Source organism: Haliotis cracherodii, unplaced genomic scaffold (genome assembly GCF_022045235.1).
Source record: "Haliotis cracherodii isolate W230 unplaced genomic scaffold, xgHalCrac1.p SCAF_12, whole genome shotgun sequence".
NCBI classification, from domain to species: domain Eukaryota; kingdom Metazoa; phylum Mollusca; class Gastropoda; order Lepetellida; family Haliotidae; genus Haliotis; species Haliotis cracherodii.
Window position 1 is genome coordinate 19,901,570 of NW_027266267.1, and position 19,289 is coordinate 19,920,858.

The 19,289-nt window shown below is 39.4% G+C and overlaps 1 protein-coding gene across 1 annotated transcript in view; it reads left to right on the forward strand.

Annotated features, from left to right (window-relative positions):
- The first annotated feature begins 2,827 nt into the window (after positions 1-2,827).
- The window catches only part of LOC139458237 (protein Aster-B-like), a 91,302-nt gene continuing 74,840 nt past the window's right edge, over positions 2,828-19,289 (forward strand). The window contains exon 1 of the mRNA XM_071239604.1: positions 2,828-3,107. Coding sequence (XP_071095705.1) covers positions 2,923-3,107 — 185 coding nt within the window. The 5' untranslated portion in view covers positions 2,828-2,922. The remainder of the gene's footprint in view (positions 3,108-19,289) is intronic.

Sequence of the window (19,289 nt, forward strand, 5' to 3'; positions counted from 1 at the left end):
AACTACACTTTGAAATTATACTTAATATTTTAATGCGCAACTAAATACAATTTCGATTGGCTTCGAATTATACTAGTTTCCCACAAACAGATTATTGGTCGTTAACGTTAAGTTGTCTTCACCAGTAACGCCATTTGATAAAGTTTTTGCACACATTGGAATATATCGTTAATATTTCTAAGGGAACCTTTCTTTATTTAATTTGTATATATAAATCTCTTTGACATAGTTTTTATTTCTGAATGCGAAAAAAAAAAATATTTTTAAAAATATTACACGAACCATCGTAAAATCTGTACGAGATAAGCATCAGCATCGCTGTCAAATGAAAATGTTCGTCTTCTTCCTCTTTCTAATTAGCGCACCCTAGATACATGCTGATTAGTTAACAGTTAAAGAAAGTGAATTTATTTGTTACAGTCATTGTCTTTGTTACAAAATGTGAAAAAATGCCGAAAATTCGTTAATTTCTGAGGTCCCCTGCACCTTATATGAATATTGGCGTATTGACTGATGGTGATGGTGATGGTGATGGTGATGGTGATTGTGATTGTGATTGGAAATATAAGGCGTGAGTGAGACTGGCATGCGTTTATTTATTGTTTAACGACCCACTCAGCAATATTCAAGCTACACATTTGTTCATATGTCTTCATAAAAAATAATAACGACTAACAAAGGCAAATTATTTCTTGAACTATTAACATAATTCAAACATGTTGTATGTCATGTACACTGGGGCTACTCCATCACAACTACAACGACTACTTCCACAGCATACCACTCCAGGAATCAGTTATAGTTTTAAAAACTTAAAAAACAGTCACACCCAAATATGAAGACGAAACGTCTTTCAAATGCATGAGATTGTGATATTTAATGTCATCCCACAGTTACTTACAATGATAGAAACCAAAAAAAAATGTGCTTTTAATCCTATCATGATTAGTCTATTGTCATGTTTTTTTTAGCCCTTTTGAACTTCGTAAGAATTTTGAGTCCGTCTGACAACTCTATCTGTGAGTTTGTAAAATAACTGAACTTTTTTGGCATAAATTACCTATATTGCCTAAGTGAATTATATTTTACACATTGACTAACGTATAGAGTTACGAAATGCATGTTATACGTTATAGCAGTTATGAAATGCATATTGGGCGTGACTGTGGTTAAGAAATGCGTATTAGTAGGTAAATTCTTTTATATATAACTAGTCAACATATCTTTACGCTTGAGGCCCCGCAGTGAAATATTTTTGGAGAATTACATTTATTTATCTGTATATTTTATCAAATGGCATACCGCAGTGAGGACACCGTAAAGACGCGATAACTGATTGATTTATTCACTGATAAAGAACTGATTACTCTACTAACGATGCTGATTATGAATGTAATTAGTTGTGTATAACATTGTGCGTATAAGCAATAATAGACTGACATTTTTTCCCAGAAAGAAAATAGAACGGAATGAATTGTCCCCGAAATTGCCTTCCATAAAAATTACATTGTTGCAAGGTTTTTTTTCTTTTAAAAAAACATTCAGGCTCATAGTTTTGGACAAAAAACATATTGTTGTGGAGCTGAAAAAATATTTCATTTCGATATCAAATCAAGGGTTGTGGTGCTTAAATTTTCGTATTTTACGCAAATACGTAGCTTTGTGGAGCTCTGGTTGAGCGATGTGGGGATGAACAAACTATATAACGCAGTGTTATGGTTTTTTTTTGTTTTACGCCACACTCAGCAATATTCCAGCTATGTGATAACGATCTGTAAATAATCGAGACTGGACCAGACAACCCAGTGATTAACATTATGAGCATCAGTTTGGTTACGAGGACATGCATCAGCCCAGTCAGCTAGACTGCCCCCCGATCCCCTTAGTCGCCTCTTTTGACAAGCATGGGTTGCTAAATACCAATCCTAACCCAGATCGTGAAGGGTTAAAAATAAAGGTGTCCTCAGATGTTTTTTCTGTCAAGTTGGTGAGTCCGGAGAAATATATATTTTTCAGTATAGATTTATGACAAGGGTCCCCTGACTTCCAATTCTTAATGTCCAACAGTCCTCTGTACATATGTACATCATGAATATGTGGATGTGTATACGAAAATCATGACTATGTTGGTATGTATACGAAAATCATGAATATGCTGATGTGTATACGAAAATCATGAATATGTCGATGTGTATACGAAAATCATGAATATGTCGATGTGTATACGAAAATCATGAATATGTCGATGTGCATACGAAAATCATGAATATGTCGATGTGTATACGAAAATCATAAATATGTTGATGTGTATACAAAAATCATAAATATGTCGATGTGTATAAGAAAATAATGAATATGTCGATGTGCATACGAACATCATGAATATGCTGTGTGTACGAAAATAATGAATATGTTGATGTGTATACGAACATCATGAATATGTCGATGTGTATACAAAAATCATGAATATGTGTACGAAAATAAACACACACACACACACACACACACACACACACACACACAAATTAACTTAGTGCTGTTTAGATTACTGTTTGGGCATACGCAGATCCAAGATTGTGTGCATATAATTTGCACATGATTATAGGTCAACACGAAAACAAATAACAGTTACTTCTTTCTATGTTCTCGTGTGCATATTTCTATAGATACACCTTGATAACACTGAAATTGAGACAATTCCCTCAATACATATTTTGGATATGAGAAAGGAATGTGATTATTTGCAGATCCAACCGACACCCAAAACAACAAACTGAAACTGTAATTCGTCGTACAACAAGTAGTATAATGTGCCGACCAGCTGAGTTGTTAGGTTTTGGAGAATATTATTATTTGGTGCACTACCGCACTATGATGTATTTTGTGCTAAGCGGATAATTTCCGCATGTCAGATATTGCCCAATGAGCAGATATAATCGGAAAACACTCTTGGAGATATCTAAATCAAATTCCAGCCCCGAAGGATTTGACAAGTACCGCGAGGGCAGTGAGCCGAGAGAGTTTGTCGGGGGTAAGCAGACAACATCAGTGGAATCCGTTTACAACTGCAAGTATCAACGTTTGTCGCCCCAACCACACAAGCGCCAGTGAGTTAGTTTTCAGATGTTATTATGAATCACTGTTGCATTATGCAGTTGTTCTCAAAGGTTGTGACAGATTAATTCTGCTTTGGCAGGAATAATGCGATGACAATAATGTCAAGGTGTCCATTTGTTTTTGTTTTGAAGTCAACAGACAGCGGTTATTCTGTGGCTGGTTACCGTTAAATATTTATGTTTAAGAATCTATACATTTCAGTTACCGTGGCAATGTTATGTTTACTATGGCAACGACTTGTAATTTACTTATGATCCTTTAGAACAATTGGTAATCTAAGCGAGTAAGGCATATTTATTCCTCATTAGGTATCCAAATACTTTCAAATTTGGCTTGTTAGCAAGGTGAGGACAGGAGGTTGGCCTACAATGTAGTTTACATGTTTGCAAGAAACTTTTACAGTACAGAATGTTTTATGTCTATGCAGTTATTCAATTATGTGTGTTATGACACCGATGTTTAAGAACTGTGGAAATATTAATCACGGTTTCCAACTTATTATAATATAATATCAAGTATCATCTGTGTCAGTTACGTTTCGTACATTGTTCTGCGAGATGCTTACTTGTATAGTAATGTTATTGTTTCATCAGGAGAGTGTGTTGACACAACAGAGGGACATATTTCTACAAAAACAGTTACTATGAACCGTGATTGGCATTCTATAACTTTAACAAAAATGATAAACTGATGACATCTGATCATGCTGATCATGATGAAATAATGTTAAATAAAGTGATGCCCATATCCCTAAGAGAAGAAATAAGCACCACCAATTCCAACACATTTTTCCTGCTTTTGATATTTTTCGCCACCGTGTTACGCATGGAAGTTGGCGAAAATAATCGAAAAAGATCGCGTTATAGTGTTACTCAAGCATTTGCGATTCTAGTGATTAAGTTTTATTACAAAATTCATCACATTAAGTTTGCAGTTACCATGGTTACCAATTGAAATTACCCTACTGTTTTGCATCATTTATTTTTAACATTTTCCCTTGTCAAGATTACTAGATAGACACAATTTTTATGGATAACAACTTCTTTAATACTGGGAAAAGCGACGTTTCGGTATAGATCCTCATACCCTTGTCAAGCAAGACTGAATGGCGGACATAGTTGTCAGTCTTGCTTGACAAGGGTATAAGGATCTATACTGAAACGTCGCTTTTCCCAGTTTAAAGAAGTTGTTATCCATAAAAAAATTGTGTCTATCTTGTCATCCGTCATCTTCTAAGTAATGCCTATCAAACAATTTAGTCAAGATTACTGTTAATTTTTTTTCAAAAGTACATTAATACAAACATAATGAATGTCTATTACTATCTGTGTCTTTCTTCATGCAAGATAATACTTTTTTGATAACAAAAAGGGGAAAAATGTAAAAACAGGCCAAACTGAATTTCTACTCAGAGTTATAGGAATTGAATTGCCATGTAGGCAAGAGGCCACCCTGACTGAGAAGATGGCAGTTATGAATTGAGTTGATTAAACATGGAATATATAAAACAGTGGCAATAGATTACCATGTTGGTAATGGTACTTTTATTTTATGAACTTGTCATCTGGGTTCACTTAAGATTTTGAATTAAGACACCGATTAGCTAACTGCTTTGGAATATATAGTTTATGTATGACTTCACTTGACTTGACTTGTGATAAATAGAATCAATGTAAGCATGTGTAAATATATATGCTTGAAAAAGAATTGTCAAGTTGTTTGAAAGAGTAAGCTCAATTGGAAGCATTAATAATTGTTCCAAGACAATGTGAGTCGTGTCAAAAGAAGTTGATGAGGCCTGATGAAGTTTGACAGCGGGTTGATGATAATTCTTTCAGTATCCCTCAGAAGCTAAGATGATTGTAACTCCCATACCTTAACATTGGGCATACAGGAGTCGATGCGCTAAGACGATCGTAACTCCCATACCTTAACATTGGGCATACAGGAGTCGATGCGCTAAGACAATCGTACATACCTTAACATTGGGCATACAGGAGTCGATGCGCTAAGACAATCATAACTCCCATACCTTAACATTGGGCATACGGGAGTCGATGCGCTAAGACAATCGTAACTCCCATACCTTAACATTGGGCATACGGGAGTCGATGCGCTAAGACAATCATAACTCCCATACCTTAACATTGGGCATAGGGGAGTCGATGCGCTAAGACAATCGTAACTCCCATACCTTAACATTGGGCATATGAGAGTCGATGCACTAAGACAATCGTAACTCCCATACCTTAACATTGGGCATACGGGAGTCGATGCGCTAAGCCAATCGTAGCTCCCATACCTTAACACTGGGATATGGGAGTCAATGCGATAAGACAGTCGTAACTCCCATACCTTAACATTGGGCATACGGTAGTCGTAGATATTCAGGTGTATCTTCATACACATGTTTGACAATGATGAAATGCCAAGTTAACATGGTATTTGGTAAAGAAACGTTCTCAATTGAGACTTCACCAAAATTATCCGACTGTCAAAATTTCAAAAGTACATTAATACAAACGTAACGAATGTATATTACTGTTTGTGTCTTTCTTCATGGAAGTTAATACTTTTTTGATAACAAAAAGGGGAAAAAATGTAAAAACAGGCCAAACTGAATTTCCACACAGAGTTATAGGAATTGAATTGCGGCGTAGGCAAGAGGCCACCCTGACAGATAAGGTGGTAGTCATGAATTGAGTTGATTAAACATGGAATATATAAAACAGTGGCAATAGATTACCATATTGATAATGGTACTTTTATTTTATGAACTTGTCATCTGGGTTCACTTAAGATTTTGAATTAAGACACCGATTAGCTAACTGCTTTGGAATATATAGTTTATGTATGACTTGACTTGTGATAAATAGAATCAATGTAAGCATGTGTAAATATATACGCTTGAAGAAGAATTGTCAATTGTCAGTCGTAACTCCCATACCTTAACATTGGGCATATGAGAGTCGATGCGCTAAGACGATCGTAACTACCATACCTTAACATTGGGCATACGGTAGTCGTAGATATTCAGGTGTATCTTCATACACATGTTTGACAATGATGAAATGCCAAGTTAACATGGTATTTGGTAAAGAAACGTTCTCAATTGAGACTTCACCAAAATTATCCGACTGTCAAAATTTCAAAAGTACATTAATACAAACGTAACGAATGTATATTACTGTTTGTGTCTTTCTTCATGCAAGTTAATACTTGCTAATATTGGTAACAGTATCCAATGGAAACAGCTGTTTATTTCAGTGCTAGTTTATTGATGTGTAAACTTCAGGCTCTTACTTCAGTGCGATTCATATAGAAAGACCAAATCCAGACATTGTTGTAACAACAGTGAACTAAACAGGCTGCTCAGTCAGGCTTTGACAATAACAATTTTGTTGCTTGGTCCCCTGTTATGAATGTGCAGATCTGTGACCCTTGACCTTAATGTTTCCAAAGCAAGAAGAACAGGTGTTCTCATCTAAAGTAGGCGAGGAAAGCCATTATGCTGCAGTGGACAATGGTGGCCCAGTTGTCTGTGCAGAGTTGCATCCCTTGGGCATGCCAGACACCTATAATAAAGGGATGGATCCAGATTCGTCCCATCTTCCCGAGGCAAGAGAGTTAACTGTTTCTACCCTTGCCGAACTAGGCTGGAATTACAAGGCTTGATCGTAGCGCCACCGGTGGCTTTTACCAGTTATGTCTCTTCTAAGACTCTCCTATGAACCAGTCAGATTCCATCCCTCGTATCACTTGCGTTTGCTTCACACAAAATGTTGCGCCCAGTCAGGATGATCTGATCGATAATCAAGATCGGTATTGTGATAAAACGGGTCTTACATCGCGAAATGCATCAAATCACTTGAGCACCTTGATAAAAACCCATGAAAAGACAACGAGTTGGTGGTGCACATGCTTTGCAAATCCTGCAATTGACCGAAATCTGCACGACAGTTTATGAACCGGATTTCGATTTCATTGCACGATTTTGATTGGACTATGCATAGACTCCATAATACCAGCCTAGTTCGGCAAGGGTGGAAACTGGACTTTTATAGTCAGTTAACTCTTTTGCCTCGGGAAGATGGGTTCGTCCAGATTATGTTTCTGTTTGTCAGTACCAAGCCTGAGGTTGAGGGTTCACCAAAGAGGTGGACATCTGACCTGTATCACTTCATGCTTACCTTCCATGCCAAACTAGCATGGCATGATATGACAAAATGGTAACTGTTTAACATGTTTAAAGCAACTTTAAACAAGACCCATTCACTCACTTATACTGCAAGATGGTCACAGCTGTATTTTACATGGTACACAGCAAGGAGGTCTGTAAATAATAGAGTCTGGACCAGACAATCCAGTGATTGATATCATGAGCATCGATCCACGTAATTGAGATGCAATAACATGCATCAACCCAGTCAGCGAATCTGACCACCCGATCCCGTTAGTCGCCTCTTACGACAAGCGTTGCCGCCTTTCACGGCAAGCATGGGTTGCTGAAGACCTGTTCACCCCCGGATCTTCAGGAAAATAAAGTACTGGTGATATAGCCATGATGGCAACATGCTCCCATCTTGAAGAACAGTGCTGTTTGATTGACGAAGCTATGGGATGAATGGGTCCAGGGTATTTGTCGTGATGGAAGGGAGGTATGGATAATGGAGGAATCGGCATCCGTCAAACCGTTTCTGTTTGTCCATGGATTTTTGCACCACCATCTGCTACAGGCTGGCCATGAGCTGATGAGTGTACTTACTGTCACATGATCTCCATCACATGCAAGAATGGGTTATCAATATTCCAGAAAAACTTTGTCAGACATTGATCCATGGTAGAACATTAGCTGCATGGAAGCTCCTGCGCAAACGCTTATTCTTTGACTTACCATATTTTCTTGAGCATGTTGAGTAAAGTGCGCAACCAAGTATGATGCCCCCCTCTAGTGGATTCAGTATTTAAAAAAAATAAAATATTTTGAATATTATGTGCAGAAAAATATTACACCCTACCCCTTCAGCGAAGTCCGGTAAATGAAGGGGTGATAAGAATCTTGGTCAGTACAAATTTGAAATTTAAGATAAAAAAAAAATCACCAGTCATGTTGATTTACCATTTAATTTTAAATTGTATGTTCTGCTAGGCATTGTTTTAGATGTTTCTATGGAATTTCCCTGTGACAAGTTGATATTCTGAAGAACATCCCTACTAAAAACAATGGGATGATGTTACTAGATTTTGAAGATTTATAAGCTTCAAGTGACAATGGGATGACGTCACTGTAGGGTAATATTGTCGGGTCAAAATAGGTTGGCAGTGCCTCATGCTTGTCCTATAAACTGACCTGTGCATCATTTCCCCAGCATTCACCACTACAGATTTAGGCAAGGCTTTCCTGTCGGCCCTAGGACATGTAAAAAGATATGGAGCGGAATATACAAGTAAACGTCACATTTTTTGGTGGAATGTTAATTTGGTTAACTACCATTTTCAACATACCAATAATATAACAATTGCAGGGATGCAAACTGCAGCGGTAGAAACTAACAGGTTTGATCCAATAGACCTTATGATCAGAGCTCCAGATAAGCTTTTGGTGTTGTGGGTATTTTACCCATGCATCTTAAAATCATTGGGTATCAGTAATTCTATCTGGGTATTCAAATTTCTGTTACCCACTAGTTTTTACACATGTGGGCATTTAAGTTAAATATTTAAAAACACTATTCATCTAGTCCCTGCAAACTGGTGTCGTGTGGGTTCGAGAGTTTTATAGGACTCAAAAATACCACGATACTTCCACAAGAAAGTGTGATGGCAAATGATCATGATGTAACTGTCATCATGGAGTTTGGCAAGGTTGACGGAATGCCCCTTTATAATTTCAAAATAAGTTGCTGATTTGCTAATCGAATACACAGGGTTACTTCACAATATTTTGATGATACGCACAAGTTTTATTTTTGTAGCGTATGTGTAATGTTCGTTGTGTATTTGATACGCTTGGATATTATTTTACTGCGTATTTCTACATTTCTGATGCGTATGTAGCAGGGTACCTTTATCATATTCTTCCTAGTTGATTCATTATTCATACACCATCATCATAATCATCTATATGTTCAATGTTTGTCTTGTCTACAGTTGAATATCAGTCAATAACTCTTTAAACAACTCAACACCCTTATTTTCAGTTTCTGGGAATCTCTCACCAGATCTTCCCTTTCAACCTTCTGTCTATCTTTAGACATTTTTCACACCTGTAGGGTTTCCCTCAGTCTATTCATATCTTGCATTAAACACTTCCTTTGATGTTTAATGCAATCTGTCATCTAATTGGCCACCCTGGTCCTCTACAGGTAGCTTCCTTCCATACCTGACATCCTCCTCACTTCTTGTGCTGCTGTTGAGGAGGAAGGACATTTTCTTTTCTTCAGATATGGAAACATTTCAATCTGTTTTCATCTGCTTCTGTCAGAAATTAATATCTCTATTAGGGTGCTGAATTAAACTGAATAATATATATAATTTCATTTAAAGTAATATTAAATTAGTAAATGGAATATTGATATTATAAAACTTGTTTGTAAAATAATTAACCACATGGTCCATTTTGGCCCATGTGCTTTTCAAGTGTCCTATAATGAACTTATAACAGTAATTTAACATCAAAGTTAGTTTTATCATAGTTGTAAAATGGCTTTTGTACTTATATATTTAAGATAAATAATACCTGTGAACTTGCAAATATATGACTTCATGTGTTGCTGTTGAGGAGGAAGGACATTTACTTTTCTTCAGATGGTTCTTCAACAGCAGCCACCCCCTTGTAATAAATCCATTATCATCATCTGCCTGTGTCTGTGTTCTCCAACGGCCCGAGCCGGATCATAACCACTACCCTGGCTACACGTATTTTACGCAGATATGCAGCTTATCTGGAGCTCTGTATAATGAAAACAGACCCGTGAAATGCGGGGTAGAATAGGTCTTCAGCAACCCATGCATGCCGTAAAAGGTGACTATGCTTGTCTTAAGAGGCGACTAACGGGATCGGGTGGTCAGGCTCGCTGACTTGGTTGATGCAGGTCATCGATCCCAATCGCGCGGATCGATGCTCATGATCTCAATCACTGGATTGTTTGGTCCAGACTCGATTATTTACAGACCGCCGTCATAGCTGGAATATTGCTGAGTGCGGCGTAAAACATCAAACCAACCAACTTTCCTGTCGACCCTAGGACGTGTAAAAAGATACGGGGCAGAACACACAAGTGAACATCACATTTTTTCAGTGGAATGTTAACTTGGTTTACTACCACGTTGACCACAACAACAATTGCAGGGATGCAAACTGGCACACACATGCGATGCAGAGTGAGTGTTAAGCTAGTGTTAAGGGTATCCTAAGGGCTAGTACAATGCAAGGTTGGGCTATTTTTGGCAAGTAAATGTATCCGGTTAAGTTGCATGCTGCTGGTTATACTGCAAGACCAGCCCTGGAAACGAACATTTTTAGTCTGCTAGTGAGTGAGTTGGGTTTAACGCCGCTTTTAACAATATTCCAGTTATATCACGGCGTGTCAGCTTAATGTGGGAGGAAAGCCCGATGTGATGCAGGTCTGAGACGTTTATCACTTCAGTGAAACCCACGAGCATGGGAATGGTGCTGACAAACCTAGAATTAGAAACCTGATCGGGGCGAACCGGAATTCGAACCCACAATCATATGTTTCTGGCGTGCCCAAGGGATGCAACTCTGCACAGCGATTTGCGGCGTCTTAGACGACTGGGCCACCCGTGCCTCCTAGTGTGCTAGCCCTTATAATAATAGATAATGATAACATATAGCAAACCCCTTAATAAAATGGCTCATTTCCACTAGTCCATGTCATACGATAACTATTGCGCAGTTTGGCAAGGACGTCCATAGGACTTGTGCCAATGTCTCATACCAAGCAAGACAGGGAATCATAATAGGTGTTCAATGGCTAACTCTGCACACATGGCAACATATTCATAAGCAGCCAAGAGTTGCTGAAGAGCCAAAAAATATATCTGCGATGACAGTTAATTTCATTAAATGTCTTTATCTTTTCCTGCTTGCCAACCAGGATTTAAAAAAAGAAAGAAACAAGGCACAGAAATAAAAACCTGTCTGCACATCAGTCTGAAGCTCTGACTGTCATCCTGTTCATGAGATTAGCCGATCAAAAGTTAACCCATGTCACCCAAGTCAATATGGCCGTGACCTCGTGTGGCTGTGTCAATACTAGAAAGGTGTCTGTAGAATTAAATACTGGTAGTTTCAATTCTACTTAAGATGGTTGTGAAATATACACTCAGTGAACAAGCCATGTCCAACCAGGCCTCCATTGAAGTAGAGTGGTTGTGTGTGCAGCATGACGTTCCCTGGCAAGATCACCTCGTGTCAGGGTGTCACGTCAACCATGTCGTTTGTCTAGCTTATCAGTTTTGAGCCATTGGTTGAGTGAACGGATTATCAATTTGGACCATTTCCAGCACAAGGTGGGCAGTATCTCTGGTTACACGTGGGAATATGGCTGAAATGCATGGGGATGGAACGTGGTCACTGTGGGGGTATTTACCTCAGCCAGACGTTTTATTTTGCTTGTTTGTTTGTTGTTTAACGCTGCACTCAGCAATATTTCAGCTGTAGTGACAGTGGTCTGTAAATAATTGAATATGTGTCACACAATCCAGTGATTGATATTATGAGCTTTGATCGACGCATTTTGGGATATGACATTCATGATGCATGTTATTGTATCCCAATTGCGTGGATCGATGCTCATGATGTCAATCACTGGATTGTCTGGTCCAGACTTGATTATTTACAGATCGCTGTCATATAGCTGGAATATTTCTGAGTGCGACGTTAAACAGCAAACATCATGACACTCACTGGCCAAAAAAAATGTATAACAATATGTTGCCGTAGAGGTATCTATATCGTGTGTATTGTTATACATATTTATGATGTATTGAGAGGTAGTGTGTTTGACATTGATTAACACTGATTGTAGTGTTTTCTGGACACTAAAGTAAATATTACAGTGTCAGAGACAGCAGGGTCAGGTGCCACCGCCGTGAGAATAATCCGACATTTCCGACGTTTTGTTAATCGCTTTCGGAGGGACACATCATTTGTGAAGGACTTTCTGCGTAGAGTTTAGGTTGAACGATACAGATCATAATGGAACTTGCAATATATTTTTTTACCCAATATACCTGAACATAGAAAGACTATTTCAATATGTATAGTTTGAAAACGTGTTGCAGTATGCCGGTAATACTGTGCAGCCCTACTCCTTGTGATAGACTTGAAAATAAGAGTGTTGTTATTCATTGATGTATGTTGTGTAAATCCACCCCACCCACCCACTCACTCACTCACTCACTCACTCACTCACTCACTCACTCACTCACTCACCCACCCACCCACCCACCCACTCACCCACTCACTCACCCAGCTACTCACTCACTCACTCACTCACTCACTCACTCACTCACCCAGCCACCCACTCACTCACTCACTCACTCACTCACTCACTCACTCACTCACTCACTCACTCACCCACCCACCCACTCACTCACTCACTCACTCACTCACTCACTCACTCACTCATGTTTAGGACTGTAGACTGTCTGAATGAACAGACAATGATGTCTATGAATAGTGATATGACCAGACTGGAGAGCAATCATTGTGTCATCAGCAACAATGTGGCATTATATCACCACTCACTTCAGTAGAGTAGTGTGTGACGCCAGCAGTGCAGTGAATGGTTTCAGCTTATGTAATAAAATGACAGTAAATCATAAACAAAAGGGGGAATCCAAAACTGAAGTGTATTAGTCTGCGTGATGTATTTTGAATTTTATTCGATTTCGAAGTGAGGGTTGAAGAGGAGGGACATATGTGTCGCTGTGGCATCCAGGGGGTGCATTACACTGTGAAAAAACCCGATAATGTTGACATAACAGATAACGTAACTGATAATAATAACAAACTAACTCGCAGACGAGGACGAGTTTGTTTATTCAATATCGGTTTTCAAACATTTACTGCAATCAACACGAATGTCACTGACCCACTTTTACAAGTATGGAAACGTCATAGAACAAACCAGATGACGTCACTATTGAACGTGACATCACCTATCCTACCTATGACGTCACCTAACAACGGGCGTGATAATGGCCCGTCGTCAAGCAATATGAGGGCATTCTCAAGCTACAGTGGCCCGCTCATTTCTGATAACATGCGGGCGGTTTAATGATAATTCTATCCATTTTAGTTATAATACCAGTTATCTCAAATGGGTTTTTCACCCACAGGTGTGTAAGAAAATGAGTCTCTGGACTGATTGAAGTGAATGGACATGTACAGCAGGTGCTTGCCTTTGCTAGACATTCACATAGTTGTCAGTGCAACATATGTTTATCACCTGCGTCATGACAGGCTTAACATGTCTGTGTATAATTATGATAATTTGCATGGTACAAAATGTGTTCCAGCTAATGAAGCCTGATCCAGACAACGTCCCTGCATACAAATGATGGAGACTAGTACTTGGTAGTAATTGTCACCATGGTTACATATATGTACAAGAGAGTCGTTGTACATGCTCCTGTATAAGCTGGGGCGGTCGGGTAGCCTAGTGGTTACAGTGTTCGCTCGTCATGCCGAAGACCCGGGTTCGATTCCCGACGTGGGTACACAGTGTGAAGCCCATTTCTGGTGTTCCCCGCCGTGATATTGCTGGAATATTGCTAAAAGCAGCGTAAACCATACTGACTCACTCACTCACTCACTCACTCACTCACTCACTCACTCACTCACTCACTCACTCACTCACTCAGATGAGGCGGTAATAGTGTGTACCGTTTCACATTTTGAGAGTTCAATGCAGGCTTATTGATTTTTTGGTATCAAAGAACGTAGCAGATAAATCACACTCACTCACTCACTCACTCACTCACTCACTCACAACCAGTGATAATGAATAAGCATGAAAGCAGGGTATGAAACTCCCCAAATGTTCAGCCAGACCACAGGAGTGGCTAGCTGAAATACTTGCCAGCCCTGAACAAAACCTGCCTGCCCACTATAATCATATGTTTCTCAGGATAATTTAATCAAAACTTTAAATCGAATTCATTGAACATGAAGTAATGCAAGAAAGGAAATAGCAAACACTTTTTAGGTCAGATTTGTATTTAATATCCTAGAATACATCATGTAAATAATGCTTATCATCGGGAAGTATTTAGAATATTTTTACATATGAAATGTAACCCGACCGTTGGGCTGGGGGATTTGGCAGCCCGAGTTGAAATCAACCCGTCTCGGACGGTCGGGCAGGCAGATATTTCGAACACTGATAAAAGTCGAGGGTTCTTTATAATGAAGCCAATGTTAAAAGTTAACCATTTAGAGCTCTCTAAAAGCAGAAGAAAAAGAAGAATCTAGTTCCTTGTAGACACTTGTAATTGTTACTAGGGTTGTACAGTTTTCTGTTTTCCTCATAAAATGGACACACTAAAAGGAAATGGCACAACACACAGTGTTTCATCCCCTGAGCAACACCACATACAGTGGTTCATCTCTATGGTAACAAGTAGAGATTGTGGCGTATTCATGTTATGGCTCAATGGCTCAGACATTGGACTTTCCATGATCAACATCCCCCTGGGAACTTGTAGAATCTAGATGTTGAGAGCAACAATATACAAGCTTATTGCATAGGAGTAGTAATACCTCAACATGGAGTCAAAAGAGTCTATTAACATTGTGGGGGCACGGCTGGCCTAGTCGTCTAAGGCGCCGCGATTCGCTGTGCAGAGTTGCGTCCCTTGGGCACGCCAGAAACCTATGATTGTGGGTTCGAATCCAGGTTCGCCCCTATTATGTTTCTAGGTTTGTCAGCACCATACACGTGCTCGTGGGTTTCACCGAAGTGGTAAACGTCCGAGACCTGCATCACTTCGGGCTTTCCCCCCACATTAAGCTGACACGCCGTTATATAACTGGAATATTGTTAAAAGCGGCGTTAAACACAACTCACTCACTGTGTTTGGGCTTGTGTGCTTAGCTACTAATATTGACAAGTAGGGGCTTACTGGAAGTCATGCCGAGAGACAGTTTAGGTTAGTAGACTATGAACATGATATCACAGGCTAGTATTGTGATGGCCTTCCTACTCAGCATGCTCACAGGAAACCTGTGACGATCAGGGGTAGAATAGGTCTTCAGCACCCATGCTTGTCGTAAGAGGTGAATAACAGGATCGGAGGGTCACACTCGCTGACTTAGTTAGTGCATTGCGCAGATCGCTGCTGATTATTGTCTGGTCCAGATTTGATTATTCACTGACCACTGTCATTTAGATGTAATACTGCTGAGTGAGCTGTTAAACAACAAGCAAACAAACAAACTCACAGAACAATTACCATGAGTCAGATCCACTTGACTCCTGGCTCCACTAGATCATATATTGTTCAGAAATAGATTTGGGGAGAAACTGCTTGTAGTTGTAGTGGCTGTGTCTTTCCCTGACAAACCAGCTTCCCCAACCTCACTAAGTAGTATTGTGATGTCACTTGAAAAAATATTCTGAGAATAACCAATGAACTCTCATGCTTAAAAAAATAAAGAATTGGTTCTCAGGCATTGTTTTTTGAAAATATAGTGTGGGCGTCTTTTTGTGTGTGTGTGTGTGTGTGTGTGTGTGCGTGCGTGCGTGCGTGCGTGCGTGCGTGCGTGCGTGCGTGCGTGCGTGCGTGCGTGCGTGCGTGCGTGCGTGCGTGCGTGCGTGCGTGCGTGCGTGCGTGTGGTTGGTGTGTGGGTGTCGTGTGTTGCGTGCGTGTGTGCGTGTGTACGTGTGTTGTGTGTACAAACTAGTATCAAACCAATAAACAGTTGTGCAATCAATATAACTATTGTTGTATTCAACCAACCAAGACTATTATATTTTTTAGCATTACATATTGATATTGTTTAGGTATATATTACAAAATTTAATTAATTTAATTACATCACTTGATGAGAGACAGATGCCCGTTAGTTCCCAGCTGCAAGTAGGTTATTCTATGTATTACCAATTGTGGCTTTTCTGAGTAACATGTTGTATAATGCGGGCGTCCTGTCACACGGGGCTAGTCATCAGCTCAGTCAAATAAAACTCTGATGTCCTCAACAGGGACTGATCTTGTCCCAGTGTTCCCGCTAGCTTTGAAGCTGCCAGTCCCCGTGAGACTGCCAACTCCAAAAATTACCAGTCATACCCAGTTTTTGTCAGTTTTAACTTTGAAGAAATGAAAATCGTATGTAAATTAACTTGTATGTAATTCTTTCAACGTCAATTTCAGTGCAGGGTACTTACATGACTGACAAATTCTGTGACTTCATTTTGATACGTGTCATTCACACAAAGTTCAGGGGCGGTCGGGTAGCCTAGTGGTTAAAGCGTTTGCTCGTCACGCCGAAGACCCGGGTTCGATTCCCGACATGGGTACAATGTGTGAAGCCCATTTCTGGTGTCCCCCGCTGTGATATTGCTGGAATATTGCTAAAAGCTGCGTAAAACCTCACTCACTCACACAGAGTTCAATCATAATTTTCCCTTTTTTCTGAATATTTCACTTTGGTTCAAGACTAAGCCACTACAAATGGATGTTTAACATAATATTATTTCCTTGAACTGAAAAAATATGTATGACACGAAACAAGCAGACTCCTTTGAAAAATATACTTTATTAACTATTGCTGATGTTTTGTTCAACAACAAAGATTTACAAGATACCGGTCCACAGGGACTGGCAGTCACAAGAATTACAGGTCCAAGCCTAATATTACTGGTAAAAGAACCTGGTAATTACCGGTAAGCGGGAACACTGCATCCAATTTCAGGCTTTGTAACCCATGTGTCACTTTACTCTAATGACAGACTCCCAGACCCCAGAGAATAAATCCTGAAATGAATCCAAGTCTTGGCTGAAAGTAAGCATTCTTCTGGGCTATTTTTGGATTTTATATTTTATTTTGTTATGTGTGTATTTTTAAATAAGATAACTTTATTTCTGGGACTTAATGTTTGTCTTATCTTGGCCAAATGGCATGTTTAAAATCACAATTGTCTGGTCAGTAGGGGTGAGAATAATCATCTGGGGCCTTAAGGACACACTCAGAATTCAGGTTTAGCTTATATGTTTATTATATGTGATAATTGTCATTTTCACAAGAGTAAACTGAACAAACGCATTTAAAATGGCAAAGTAGACACAATTTATGGATAACAACTTCTTGCGACGTTGCTTGACAATGGTATAAGGATCTATACCAAAACGTCGCCTTTACAGTATTAAAGAAGTTGTTATCCATAAATTGTGTCTACTTTGTCATCCATCAACTTCTAAGTGATGCCTATCAAACAATGCATAGAAAATGAACTCACAAGCATGCTGTCTGATGGACATTTTGATTCCCAAAAGAAGCATGGTGATTCAGAGAGTGAAACTGGTGTGATCGATGTAAGTGATGAGGAAGGAGGAGGCTATTACTAGTAGTAACTCACTCATCTCGGTTTGACAACAACAATTTTGAAATTCAGTGGATGTATAATTAGGTACCGGCAGCAGATTTATAATGTTTTCAAGTTGTCCAACCACATTTCTATTGATCTTGACCATGTTGATTAGATTGTTCAGTTTTATTGGAGATATGCCATTTTTTTTACATTCCATGTACTACGAGATAGCAGACGGTTATTCAAGTACATTTCATGTTTTTAGAAATCATATCAATTTATGTGTTTTGTGTATACCATAGGCAATGACAGCTAGTGTAAACAATTATCCTAATTGGAAAATAGAAAAATATATTCAGTAGAATTTTTGGTGTTGTTAATATGTCATAGCCTTGTGTGTGTGTGTGTGTTTGTGTTTGTGTTTGTGTGTGTTTGTGTGTGCGAGTGCGTGTGCGTGTGCGTGTGCATGTGTTTGTGTGTTTTCGGCAACCAATAAAATGGCAGCACTTCTGTAACAGCCAATCAATTGTAAGCTAAAACTGTAACCTCCCTAAGGAAATTACGGGAAGTGAACTAACCCACATCTCCTTTCCTGTTTGGGTAATAAAAAGAAAAACTATACAGAATTTGGGATTGTCCGTTCCTCGTAAATTAATGTTCAAAGTTTCTTGCCAAAGCTTGGAACTTTCAAATTTACACCTAGGACAGGTTATCCCTAATTCCTTGTTGCACCTGTGTTATTATCTAACTCATTTCACATAATGTATTTGTTCAATGTGCACTGTATGTGCTAAAGTAGGTTACAGTTTGGAATAAGCAGAGACAAGGGTCATGATAGGTATCAGTTACTGTCACTGTGATGATGGGGGGCACAGGTAGCCAAGTCAACTAAGGCACCACATTTCGCTGTGCAGAGTTACGTACCTTGGGCACGCCAGAAACCTATGATGGTGGGTTTGAATGCCAGTTCGCCCTGATTATGTTTCTAGGTTTGTCAGCACCATACCCGTGCTCGTGGGTTTTACAGAAGTGGTAAACGTCCGAAACCTGCATCACTTCGGGCTTTCTTCCTACATTAAGCCGACACGTTGTGATATAACTGGAATACTGTTAAAAGTGGCGTAAAAACCCAACTCACTCACTCACTGTGATGATGAACCCAAGATGAGCTACAGTACTTCATAGACCTTCAAGTCAAACTGTCTGTCCTTGCTAGTAGAGTTGGTGTTGGTCCCCTGTTAGCCGAGCCACACTGATTAATAATGTACATGCATACTGCTGTTGTGTCGGGTCACCGGTCTCCATAGAGGCAGATAGTGTGTGGTGATACAGTAGGGTGTTGCCATGGAGATGAACCACTGTGAGTTGTGTTGCCATGGGATGAACCACTGTTTTTGTTACCATAGAGATGAACCACTGCATGTGGTGTTGCTCAGGGGATGAAACACTGTGTGTTGTGTTACCATGGAGATGAACCACTGCATGTGGTATTGCCATGGAGATGAACCACTGTGTTGTTACCATAGAGATGAACCACTGTATGTGGTGTTGCTCAGGGGATGAAACACTGTGTGTTGTGTTACCATGGAGATGAACCACTGAACGTTGTGTTGC